The sequence below is a fragment of the Pyrgilauda ruficollis genome, unplaced genomic scaffold (assembly GCF_017590135.1).
Source record: "Pyrgilauda ruficollis isolate IOZ18807 unplaced genomic scaffold, ASM1759013v1 scaffold4, whole genome shotgun sequence".
Lineage (NCBI taxonomy): Eukaryota > Metazoa > Chordata > Aves > Passeriformes > Passeridae > Pyrgilauda > Pyrgilauda ruficollis.
In genome coordinates this window covers 175314-188202 of record NW_024525489.1, presented here as the reverse complement: position 1 = coordinate 188202, position 12889 = coordinate 175314, and the positions used below count along the sequence as shown (strand labels likewise).

Below are 12889 nucleotides of genomic sequence, written 5' to 3'. Positions count from 1 at the left end.
GGGGGGGGGGGGGGGTGGGTGTGGGTGTGCAGCTTCCTGCTCTTTCCTTCACTTAGCTTAACTGAAGAAAACTGAAAGAGCAAGGCTGAAATGATGTCACACACTCCTCTCTGCACTACTCTTAGCTACTGGAGCAGATCTCTTGCCCCTAGTTTTATATTCAATTTTACTGACTTTTTAATGGACTTCCACAGAGAAAATTCAGTTTGCTACCAAGAGGTAGCATTACTGTAAAAAAGACACACCCTATACACATTTGAACACTCATGAAATGCTGATAGCTGAGGGCACCCTCAGCTACTAAATTCAGCCTTCATTCATTTTAATTCTATCCAAACTGTGAATAAGGTTCACTCAGTGCATCTTTCTTTCACCTAATTTACATTCTTACTGCAAAATTCTCAATTTGGCATTAACTGGAACACACCTTTAGTAGACTTCACTTTATAGCTTCACTTTCTTGCAACTGAAAAAAGGAACTATTACCACTCTACTACACTGTTCTTGCATGAATCTTTTGTTAGTGAAATGAAAAACAGTCCACATTTTTAAATAGCTAAGAGTCTGCAATTCCATTAAGGGAAAAACAGCAGTAGGAATTAAACAGGAGCACTTATTTAATCTTTAAAAATTTTGCTCTTAAACAGTAGTCAGTGCTAACAGACTGCAATTTCAAGTAATTCAGAATACATATGCTATAAAATTATGTTAGTACAACAAAAATAGGTAGAGAGTGAAACAAAGACCAAATGGCATATTTTTTCAATTTTTTTTCAATTCAGATATGCAGTTCATAATAAATTCATATAACCTAAGTACCAAAACAGTGGAAGTATCCAACATGGAACATAAAATTATTTGTTCACATTTCCAAGCTTAACTACATTTAGATTACATGAGACTTCTAAGCATTATAAAAACAGCTTAATTCTCTTTGTCATATCTAGAATCTAGCTGCACACAACAGTGAGTGCTGGACATTGCTAAATCAGTTCCTCCTCTGAAGTTTATCATTATTCTTTTAAACTGTGTTCTAAATTGAATTTAAGTGCAATAGAAATACAAGAAAATAGTATAATGGAAGGTCAAGCCTAACCAGGAAAAACTTAAAATTATTTTTGAAGTTCAACAGAGTATTTACAGATTCTTGGCACTTGTACATTTTTCATCAGGAATTTTGAAATTTTCAGAGTGGATCTAATTGATACACAACCTCCTGATCTCTCTTTACAAAATACACAACCTTACTAACTAATGCTGGGGATCCTACCTCTTGAACACACTAATCCAAACACATAAACAATTTCCCAACCTGATCTGTGACAGAATTTCAGGGTTAAAAAATTCTGTCAGCAGTTCTTTGTAAAAGAACTTCAGCTCAATTCTGTGCTGAAGACTTAATCTCTCATCTGAACTTCAATAGCTTTTCATAGATGTTTAGATCAGTAGAGCTCACTCATCCACGTGATTGGTTGTTTTTATTATAAATCCAAGGAGGTTTCTGACTTGCAGTAATTCTTAATGAACCCAATGGCTTCTACTCAGGTCATAAAGGTAAAACTTCCTTGTTGTAAATATCTTGTACTTTAAACTCTTACCTGGACCCTTATATGAGACTTAGTGTTTTGTCACTGCATTAGAATAATGACAGTGAGGTTATTGTAACCTGAATGAAATGTTTACATTACTCTCTCTTAAAAGCATACTCTGATAAAACCATTATTTGTAATAGATAAAAAGGGTGTGAAGCACAAAAATAGAAGTGGTAAATCCCCTTACCTTTCCTGAATCAAGCTCTTTTTGAAAGTCCTCCATATTACTGGCCACCACCATATGACTTTTGAGGTCCTTGGATGCTCTAAGAAAAGGAAAAAAATTCAGTCAGGGCAGATTTATTCAAATAAACTCACTGGCCCAATGAGCTGAGTTTTCAGAGCCAGTCAAAACAAAAGGTTACAAAAAGAACTATATATTCATTAGAATCTTCCTAATCAGGTTATGTCTTTCTACCACTGATCCTCAAGGAGGTAAAATTTTGATTAATTGCTGATAGGTTGCTGTATATTTCACTGTGCTCATTCACACTGTTGTGCCCACCAGTTAAACACTGACCTGAAGCAGACAGAAATAAATACTATAGATGTCCTAAGTTGAGAAAGAAGTGAATTTTTTGGGAAGTTGTGCTCAAACCAATCAGTGCTTAGATTTGAATATTAGCACCTGGTTTAGTCACTGAAAACATGGACCGCCTCTGAGAACACAGGGGGTTAAAAAGCAGAGAACTCCCAAAAAAAACTCTCTTGGTCTGGGTCAATGAAAGAAGTCAGACCTCCCCTGCCCAGCTGGGGCTGGGTGGGAGAGGGGAAGCCATGCAGCCGAGGTGAGGTAGGCCGGAGCCTTGGGCACAGGAAGAGGGCGAAGGCTTTGCAAGATGAAAAAGTAGAAGAACATCAAGAAGCATCAGACCCCCCCCACCCCCGCTACCCCCCAGGAGAGATATAGAAAGAGACAGAGCCAGTGCCTGTGCTGCCTTAAAATTTGATATCATGTACTAGCAGCACGACTGGCCAGAAGTGAAGGATGTGGCGCAAGAAAGTGCCTGGCCGCCATAAGAGTTCTAAGCAGACAAAAGCGAAAATTTTAACCCTTTTCTTAAATAACAGAAACCTTACAAATACTGATCCTCTTGAATCTGAATGAGGAAAGAGAGAAATAAAACAAAAAGAAATAAGTAAGCGTGATGAAAGTTAGTGCAAGTAAGAAATGTCAGAAGAGTTAAGAAGAATCCTAGGTGAGAAGAAATGATGGAGCAGCCTTGAGCTAGACTCTTCTTGTACAGCCATAAACAGACCCATGCTTTTCCTGTAACACAAAAACTACATTTAGGGGGAAGCAATGCCTTAGAGCCAAAAAAGTACGGTGAAGCAGTAGTGTAAACAAAGACAGCTGAAGAAGGTGTAGTGATGCCCTCTGTCTTCAGTGAAATAAAATATCTTTGTTCACGAGGCCCCTCGGCCCAAGAAGTAAATTTAAAAAGGACTAGTGTCCCGAAGCTGAGAAACTGTTGCTTTTTTTAAAACTGAGGAATGCATCCTTAAAAAGAGAACCTTAAAAACAATTCTGGTCCATGCGCAGTAGTGAAAACACTGAACATAAAAAGAAAAAGTCACGAAAACAAATGCTCTTCGAACAGTGCCACAAATAACATGAAAACACAAAAGATTTCAACTGTGTTTCCAAAAGAAGCCTATAGTGCAAAAAAAAACTCCTCTCTCCCTAATAAACTAAAAGTTAATTATTTAAAAAGTAGTGATAGACTGAAAGTTAATTATCTAAAAGATAGTAACTAGATAAAAATCTAAAGTTTTATTTCATGCTGTAGAAGAAATGAGAGGAAGAATAATATATTTAGAAAGTTTTCATTCTAAATTCTGTGTCTGTTCCTTTTTAGATACTGTAATTAATAAAGTTTTTTTTTCCTTTATTCCTAAGTTAAAGCCTACTTTGCTCTATTTCTGATCACATCTCACAACATCCACTAAAAAAAATATATTTTCATGAAGGCATTAGCATTGTGCCAGCGTCAAACCATGACAGATGTATATTTTGCTTTTTAAATCATCTTCTAAATCTAAATCCCAAGATGCTTTTGAACTAGGTAAAAATATTACGCCTGTAAACAATTTTGATCATCAGAGAAAGAAATAGTGCTGTGTCAACACCCTGTTCTTCTCAGTGGACTTACAAGCAACAATCTGCAGTGAGAGACCTGTGAGGGATTTTGGTGTTTGCAATAAGGGCAAAAAACAGTTTCAGAAGTATTTGATTGCTTACAAGTAAACAATCCTGTGAAGGTCCATAGGGTCTTACAATACACTTCTGGACACAGAACTTCAGCTACTGAAGTTACTTGGACAGCTTTGTGTCTTTCAAAATTCTGCACCAAAAGCATCTTTCAAAAATAAGTTCTGTACATAGGATCATGGAATTATTTAGGCTGGAAAAGACCTCTAAGATCATTGAGTCCATCCACTAAGCCAACACTGCCAGACCTACCACTAAACCATGTCCATAAGCACATTTATATGTTTTCTGAACACTTCCATGGATGACTATTCCATTACTGTGCTGGGCAGCCTGTTTCAATGCTTGACCACAGTTGCAGTGAATACATTTTTTCCAATGCCCAATCTAAACCTTCCCTGGCTCAACCTGAGATCATTTCCTCTTATTCTGTCACATGTTACCTGGGAGAAGAGACCAACTCTCACCTGGCTACATCCTCCTTCCAGGCAGTTGTAGAGAGTGATGAGGTCCCTCCTGAGCTTCCTTTTCTCCAGAAGAAACACCCCACCCCTCCCTCAGCAACTCCTCACAGGATTTGTGCTCTACACCCTTTACCAGCTCTGCTGCCCTTCCTTGGGCAGTGTTAAGGTCACTGGTCACATAATGACCAATGGGTCACACGTATTTATGGTGTATTTATTTATTAATAATACATGTGAACTCAATGATGTATTTTTTAAAGTAAGTTCACAACCTCTTAACTTCATAAGAACAACAGGCAGCTCCTATCGCTGAATGTGAAGGAGTTTAACAGGTAGAAAATTACATGACACAAACAGGAAGATGAGCCTAACCTGTCTTTCTCCACAAACAAACCATTAACATGAGAAATTCTTCTGACAGATGAAGGGCATCTGTGATTAGCAGAGCCATTTACTGTAACTCTTAGTTTACCTGCTGTAAAGGTTTGCATGGATCTCCTCCAAGATCTGCTTAAGTTTCTCTTCTGCTTCATGTTCAGACAATGTCAGCTTCTGCCCTGTGTCTCTTCTAACAGCTACAAACTGTTGGCTCTTCATGTCTCGTGGTCCCACTTCAACTCTGACTGGGACACCCTTCAAGGAAAAAAAAATTAGAAGTTATGATGAAGAAGTAATACTCAGAAGATTTCTCTCTCTGTGGCTTTTTGTTGTTTTAAAGTCCAGTTTTAGTATAGACTCACTTGATACATTTAAGTTTCTTTGGAAAAAAGAATCACAATATATTCCAAAGCTTTTATGCATTTCTGTCTTTCTCATCCTCATTCTCTTCACTTGTGCATTCTACCTCACTTCACTAGCTTGAAGACTGCATCAGTGCTAGCGTGCAAGTAATACTGAAGCACTGCTGAAACTGCACTAAGTTATCCCACATAGTGTAAATCAGATTTTTTAAGTCTGAACAATTAAGACTTCTATAGCAATTATAATGTTCTAGTTCACCCATTAATACATTGAATTCTGTTTTCAAAGAATGCTTTCAATAGCATTCAACAGGTATTGTTTTAGCAGCAGAAGTTCTGTTAAATACAGCCCTAATATCAACATTAATTGCATTGAATATTTGACTACAAACATCTAATTGCTTTAGCAAAGCAAGTAATTTCAAGTAATTCAGAGTTTATCAAAGTTTATCATAACAAAGTTTATAAACTTTGGTGGTAAGATGTAATTTCTCGTCCCCCACAGACAAAATCACACAATCAGACAAAAAGATTTTCCATGTTACTGAAAAGAGTGAGTTAAGAGTCTACCATGTAACTTATTTTCTTTACATCCTAACATGTATACCAGAGTGTACACATTCTTTCACAGGTAATGAAAAGAGTGCATAAAAATACATTTTGGAGGATTGCTCTTGTTCCCCCCCTCTCCCGCAAAGAAACTGAACCAGTAGGTTTATAAGCTAAAACCATTCCACAGTGTTCAAGAGATGAACAGGAGAATCAAAACCTGTACCAAGCTTTCTATGCATTGTGTACTCTGGAATTTCCTCAGGTTCACAGCTTCCAAGTGATTCCCTATACTCCCTCTGCCCCCACTACCTTAATTATGCTAAAAAGGTGAATAGTACAGTAAGATCCATCTGACCAATGAACTATCTACTACTGCTGCAAAGCTACATAAAAAGCTACTCGAAACTATGATTAACAAGCAATTCAAACTGAACATTCCAGTTTATGCCCACAAAGCATTGTTTCCATAATAAAAACTTGGAAGGGAGTATCCAGTACTTCTAATTGTAATACTACAAAGTGAAAGAATAGTTCATGGTCCCTTAGGCAGATTTCCCAAGAAAGCAGTGGAACTAATACCAGACAATACAAAAGAAGTACCACTGACTTGGTTTTTTTAGGAAGTAACATCAGAAGTCTGCTAAGCTGACAAGTGCATAAGGCAAAATATTTTCCAGTTAATTCCTTTACTTCTTATTCCAGCACCTTTGTATTTTTTACCCTATGAAATTCCTTATACATTCAATAAAAGGAGTGTATTGTTCCTGCAATGAGCCTGAAGATGCAGTTTAGGTATTATACTGGACTGGTATTATACTACATTATTATACTAATGTGTATTATCTACACATTAGTAGATTTTATGAAAAACATCAAGTTTACCCTGTGCTGTGTGCCTCCTTGAAAAACCTAATTTTATTTACAAAGTTTTCCAACATGGCTTCACAGTACTAGAGCTCCATTAAAAAAAAAAAAGGTTACACAAAGGGAAGAGAACTTTGAGACAACGGAAACTTTGAACAATTTAGGTCACTTCTATCAGGTTACTTTGAAGATTAACATATTGAAACTGATTTTAAATTCAGAATAAAAATATGATTCCATAACAATACTCATCATTCAATTTTTAATTACCATTATTACCACTGTTTTAGTTGGCTTACTATTTCTGTTTTATAAAAGCCTCTTATATTAGAGGAAGCAGAACTGTTCCTCTCAAGTGCTATATGAGGGGAACATGGCAATATTGAAACAAAAAAAATTGCTCCTTTCGTTTCCGACACTGCAGGTTTATCTTCTCTGTTCTGCTGTGAGTCAGGACACACTGAAGTATTAGTACATATTTCTAAAAATGCAAGTAATTTATGCTCCTAATTTAAATTTCTAGGTATATAAGTAGAGCCCTGGAGGTTTAAATATCCCTAATGACATGCAAATCCTAGCAAACAGAACAAGTTTTTGAAAACACCATTTCTTCATTTATTCACAAAAGTGATCACTAATTATCAGGTAGCAGATTTTAATTTACAGAACACATTTGCCTCCAGAACACAGGGCACACATAGCATACCTCATATATTCTCCTCACCTAGGCTTCAAAACCTCTCCTGGAAAGAAAAGTACCTTAAGTTCCCAGTGGTTGAACTTCCAGCCAGGTGAGTAGTTGTCTCTTAAATCAGCCCGGACACGGATGCTGACAGCAAGCAGCCTGCTACGATATTCGTTACATTTCTTCAACAGAGCTTCTCTGTCCTCTTCAGAAAGGGAGTTTGTGATACCACAGGGAATAATTACAACCTGCAATAGAACAGGACATGTACTTTATGCTACAAAAAAAAAAAAAAAAAATAGCTCATAGTTATAAAAAACTTGAAACCAATATTGTGGCCCTATATTCCAGTAATTGCCTTCATGCTCTCAGAAATGAAGGACACATTTCCCTTTTCATACTAATGGCACAGATAACATTACTTCAAATGGATGAACTGTCAAAGGGGACTGCTCCACCACAAGTAACCTCATGATTTGTATTAACCTCACACAGCTACTCTTTAACTAGGCAGCTCCATCCTATATTAAGTTTTCCAGCTGCCCAATATGAAATACTTAGGAATTCCAAGACAAGAAAGGAAACTAAAGCAGTTTAAGGCATTTTTACACACCTGAATACAGGCTACACGAGGTGGGAGTACCAATCCCATGTTATCTCCATGAATCATTGTCATTACACCAATGGTCCGAGTTGTAATGCCCCAGGAATTCTGATAAGCAAACTGTTTTTCTCCTGGCTTCTTGGGATCTTCAAACACAATTTCAAACATCTTTGAGAAATTCTGCCCTAAATGATGTGATGTTGCTCCCTGAAATAGATGCACACAGAAAATTCTATTAAATGAAAATCTAAGGCTATCAAGCACCAGTTTAAATATTTCATCTTCCTATATTTACTGAAATAAAGAATTATTTTAATAGCTAAATACCTGGATAGCTCTTCCACTGGCAGATATAAATGCCTCTAAAGTGGTTGTATAATCCCCCCCAGCAAACTTCTCCTTCTCTGTCTTTCTTCCTTTCACAACAGGTATTGCCAAGAGATCCTCATACACTCGAGCATAGAGATCAAGTATCTGCAGCACCTATGATGAACAAACTATCTTCAGAATTACTCAGGATTTTGCATTTGTTACATCATGAAATATTTTTACGTGACAGAGTCTGAAATCTTTAAGATTTAACACTTTCTCAAGACTTTGTTTAGAAACTAAGATTTCTTCAATTACTTTAAACTTTGGATGTTCTTTTCCCTGAATGAAAAAGCAACAACTGTAAGTCACGACAGAAAACAAGAAGAAAGTTTTAGAACTGGGCAAAGAAAGTTTTAGAACTTCTAGTAGTAAACACGTGGATGCATTATTTAAATTTTTAATGAAAATTGATTTTTCAGTATTTTTAAGAAAAATAATTTTAAGGTAAGCGCACACTATATATCACACTCTTCAAACTTCCCATATTGTTTGTAAAGAATGAAGCCTCAGAAATGGGTTACATCTGAGAAAAAAATGGGTTTTAATAAACTTGGCATTTTTCACAAGGGCTCTCAAAAAAAATATTTCCTCGAGGTCTCAGTACAAAGATTTGTTTGTGTTGCTATGGAGTAAGGTAACTTCCTGAAAGGAGAAGCACCAGTGCATTTGTTTTTACCTCCTCTGCTGCTTCTTCATATGTTGCAAATGCTGTGTGACCCTCCTGCCAAAGGAACTCACGAGTCCGAAGGAAAGGCTGGGGGTGTTTGAACTCCCAGCGCTGGAGGGGCAGAAGCATAAAAATGTAACACTATGAAGCGTCAAATTTTTGTTACAAATAATGTTTATAAGCAAGTACTAGAAAATCCTCAATAATGATAAAAAAGCTAACTACTCACAGATTTCTACTTAATACAGTCAACCATATACATTGATAAAGAATGTTTTATTAGAAACACTGAGAAAAACATATCATATAAACCATGGTAATAATTTTGGTTTGAAATATGTGCTGTGATCATTATGATCATGCCAAGGCCATAGAGAATAACTGTCCTACACTGCACTTGTGATAAGAAGAGGTACTCAGGAATTGTGTACACATACCACAACACTGCACCACTGATTAAGCTTGATAGGAAGATCCCTGTGTGACTGCACCCACTTTGCATAGGAAGGATACATTACTGAAAAAAGAAAGCAGCTTTGAGTCTCCACACAATAAAGACACGTCAAACTTTTCCTTTTGGTACATATAAGCTTAACAGTCTCTGCTGTGACAATTATGCTTTTATGTTTCATTTCCTTTAAAATACATTTTTTGTCTTAATACATAATATTTTCACCAGAGTACTTCCACTTTATCCCAAGTCTCTGCAAAAGAGCTTGGTTGCTGCTGGTCAAAGTACAATCCAAAGCTTATTATTTAATGACACTGGGTTTGAATCCCTGGCTTACAGTATGGTAAATACACCTGGGTTCACAAATAGGAACTACCTGACCTCAGGTAGCTTCTATTTAATTCCTTTTAGTTCCTTTAATTCCTATTTAGTTCCTTTTTAATTGACTCAGTTAAAAACTTATCCAGCCTTATGTCTTAAAATGCTTGTTTAAATTACTCAGAGGAACAATTACAGTCAAAACACATGCAAAACAAAATGAATTATGAGTTGAAAAAATTCTTATAAACATTATAAACCAAATAATCAAATGTGTTTTCAGACAAAGTAAGCCAGTCTTCAGGATATTAACAAAAAAATTCCTGAAATGTCTGCATTTCCTAAAAATGTCTATTTAAGGGAACATATAATGTGGATTTCCTATGAGCAGCAACAAGATTAAGAAGTTTTCCTAAGGAGTTACAGAAAACATTCTGAAAAGTGGGGACTTCCACTTTTCAGAAGGGACTCTTGTCTATCAGCTACACTATACATAGAACTTCACATATAAGTTTATAGCCAAACTACATGAAAACAGACCCACCTGTTTCACTTGTGGGACGTATAGCAATTGGTTCAGCCAGTTCTGTTTTCCCAGATCTTGTGACCCAAGCAACCTAAAAAAAAGAGAAAATAAAAAAAAAATTAAACAAAATAAGTTTGGGAAAAAATCCTCTAGCCCCAAACTTACTTTCATACCCACCAGCTGCAGACTAAATGGTTGGGTTTTCTTACAGTCAGATTAAAATGAAGTTTTGAAGTGTACCTCAGGAGCAAAGTCAGCAATATGAGACTTCTCTGTTTCTAGGGCAGCCTGGGACACAAACATGGGGAAGTAGCAGTTTTCCACTCCAAGTTTCTTGATCTCTGCATCAAAGAAGTCTTTGATGGCTTCCCAAATAGCATGAGCCCAAGGACGAAGAATGTAACAGCCACTCACATCATAGTATTCAATCATCTCTGATTTTGTGATCACCTTGCAAAAGATTAATCAGAGGCTGAAGTTTCAGATTGTACACAGAGAACATTCAGTAATTCAAGGGTGTCTCATGCAACTCAAGAGAAGTCTCCTACTTAAAACTGCTCAAATTGTTTGCAGCTAAGATATACTTTAGGGTCATTTGTGTTACCTAGAGAAGGTTAACCACGAACATTAAGTTTAATAACAGGTCTAAATACTGTAAAAACTTAAAATGAATTTCATGAACCCAAGTAAGAGACTATGGCTACTTTCCAGGAACAAAAAAATTGCACTTCTGTAAGAAATGTCTCTAGCTCATGTCAGAAGAGACTTTTATTCCTTAGAGTACAGGCAAAAATTATACTACTGACAGGAAATGTACACCATTGACAGCTACTTACAATCTCTCATAACAAGACTAGTCTAAACTAATCATCTCTGCCTGGGTTGTTTTCAATCTCACAAGCCAGCAAAATTGTTAAGTATCAACAGATATTCACTCTGTTATGCATCACCTTGAGCTGAAATAGAACACTCAAGTCTGTGGAATTCCTATAATTTCAACTAAGTTTTTTACTCTTAACAAAAGAGGAATCCAGATATGAGACGAGGAAACCATATACATTATATATAAAAGGTTGGGTGGGTGACACTCACCCTTTTTACAGCTTACTAAATTTATTCAGCTCTTCACTCCAAGGCACTTCTATTAAAGACCATGATAACATAAGACATAGAAAAGAGAAAATACTTTGCTTTGTATTAAAAAAAAAAAGGAACTCAATCAGAAATACGTAAATTCCTAACAGACATTGATTTATTACAGAATGAAACAATTAAATCAAACTGATGTGCACTTACCTGAGAGAACCACTCTGAAAGATTTTCTTCTTTTTTAGCTTCTAGACCCAGCCTAAGGTATGACAAAAGAAACAGATTTGTGCTGTTCAGCATTTAGCTGTGAAACTTATCCTAACCCTTTTTTTTTCTCTTCTTTTTTTGGGGCAGGAGGTATGGAATAATAAGGTGGAAGAGAATGTTTTAGTTTTACATCAAAAGGCTAAGTTTTGGCTGGTGGGAGTTGCTAGTATTTCCTTACCCTAACAAGAATATTTAATAAGAACAGTTCCATTTATTCAGTATAGTTTGAACACTTCTAATTCTCACTATGGCTGTATCAAAGAACCTCACAGCAACATATTAAGAAACCCAACCACCAGTAAGGAGTCCAGTAAGAACCTAAGATTAACCAGACCTGTGTGTAAGCTGTTTTACTCTTTATTTTAAACATTTCCTACCTAGACAGTAGCTAAAATTTCAGGAAGGACATGCAACTTGAATTCACCATTCATGTGAATGTCAGTCACACTGTTTGAGAAAACTGACCCTACCTCAAAATAAAGATAACCAATAAAACTACAGGACTCTAAAGAAGGTTAAACTCACCAGACTCAAATGACAGAATACAAAAGTAAAAGTTTTATATCTCTACAAACAAAGAAGTTTTAAAGGAGGGAAACACATTTTTTTCTGGCATTATTTCTATACAAAATAACCGCATCTCTGTCTCTAATATATGATTTATGTACATAAAACAGGAAATACATAGTGCTGCATAATACATGCTGTAGAAAGACCTCTAAATTTTCAGCAAGACACAGCAGCACATTTACAGAAAGAAATAATAAGCACAAAAACTTCTCAGTGACAGTAACAATACAGGATGCTGAAGTACAACTGACACTAAATAAACTTTGGTAACTTGATTTTGGCTCAATCCTGAATATGAAAATCAATACAGTTATTTTGCAAATGTCCATACTTTCAAATGAAATTAGATATGTATCAAACTCTAAATCTGAACATAGGTAGACAGTTGATGGTTCTATCCAATAAGATTAAAGATTGCATCTTTACCTGGTTTGCTTCTTAGGGCCTTGGCCCTCTCCTGATCCATTTGAGGAGTGCTCATTACCACTCTGTCCTTGCAAAGGTTCTTTTTTGGGGCCATCATTTTGCTTCTGTTGCTTACTCTGCTTTTCAGACTTGTTCTCCTTCTCTTTCTTCTTTTTGTCTTTGTCATCTACACCACTAGCGGACACTGGTTTATAGTCAACTCCTGCAACAGACTTATACTGGGCCTTCAACTGAAGAAGTTCTTTAACAGCCACATCTATTTTTTCCTTGAAGGAAAGAAAAAAGTAAGAAAATTATAGAGAAATCACTGGAATAATATGGGTCTATTAAAAAAAATCTATATGGCTTTATGGACATTCACAGACTATTGGCAAAAAAAAATCTGCATAAGCCAGTACTTAACTTTAATGTGCTGACATTTTATAGGATCATACCTGACAGCATATCTAATTTAAAAAGAATATTTCAGATCCCAGAATTCAAATGCTGC

General features: G+C 36.1%; 1 protein-coding gene across 2 annotated transcripts in view; it reads right to left on the bottom strand.

Moving 5' to 3' along the window:
- EPRS1 (glutamyl-prolyl-tRNA synthetase 1) overlaps positions 1-12889 on the bottom strand; it is a 39649-nt gene that overhangs the window by 1263 nt on the left and 25497 nt on the right. For both annotated transcript variants that reach the window (XM_041476797.1, XM_041476798.1), the window contains 11 exons: positions 12400-12665; positions 11344-11395; positions 10288-10497; positions 10066-10138; positions 9190-9269; positions 8762-8863; positions 8041-8196; positions 7723-7920; positions 7184-7357; positions 4741-4901; positions 1780-1858 (listed from right to left, as the gene is read on the bottom strand). In XM_041476797.1, coding sequence (XP_041332731.1) covers positions 1780-1858; positions 4741-4901; positions 7184-7357; positions 7723-7920; positions 8041-8196; positions 8762-8863; positions 9190-9269; positions 10066-10138; positions 10288-10497; positions 11344-11395; positions 12400-12665 — 1551 coding nt within the window. The remainder of the gene's footprint in view (positions 1-1779; positions 1859-4740; positions 4902-7183; positions 7358-7722; positions 7921-8040; positions 8197-8761; positions 8864-9189; positions 9270-10065; positions 10139-10287; positions 10498-11343; positions 11396-12399; positions 12666-12889) is intronic.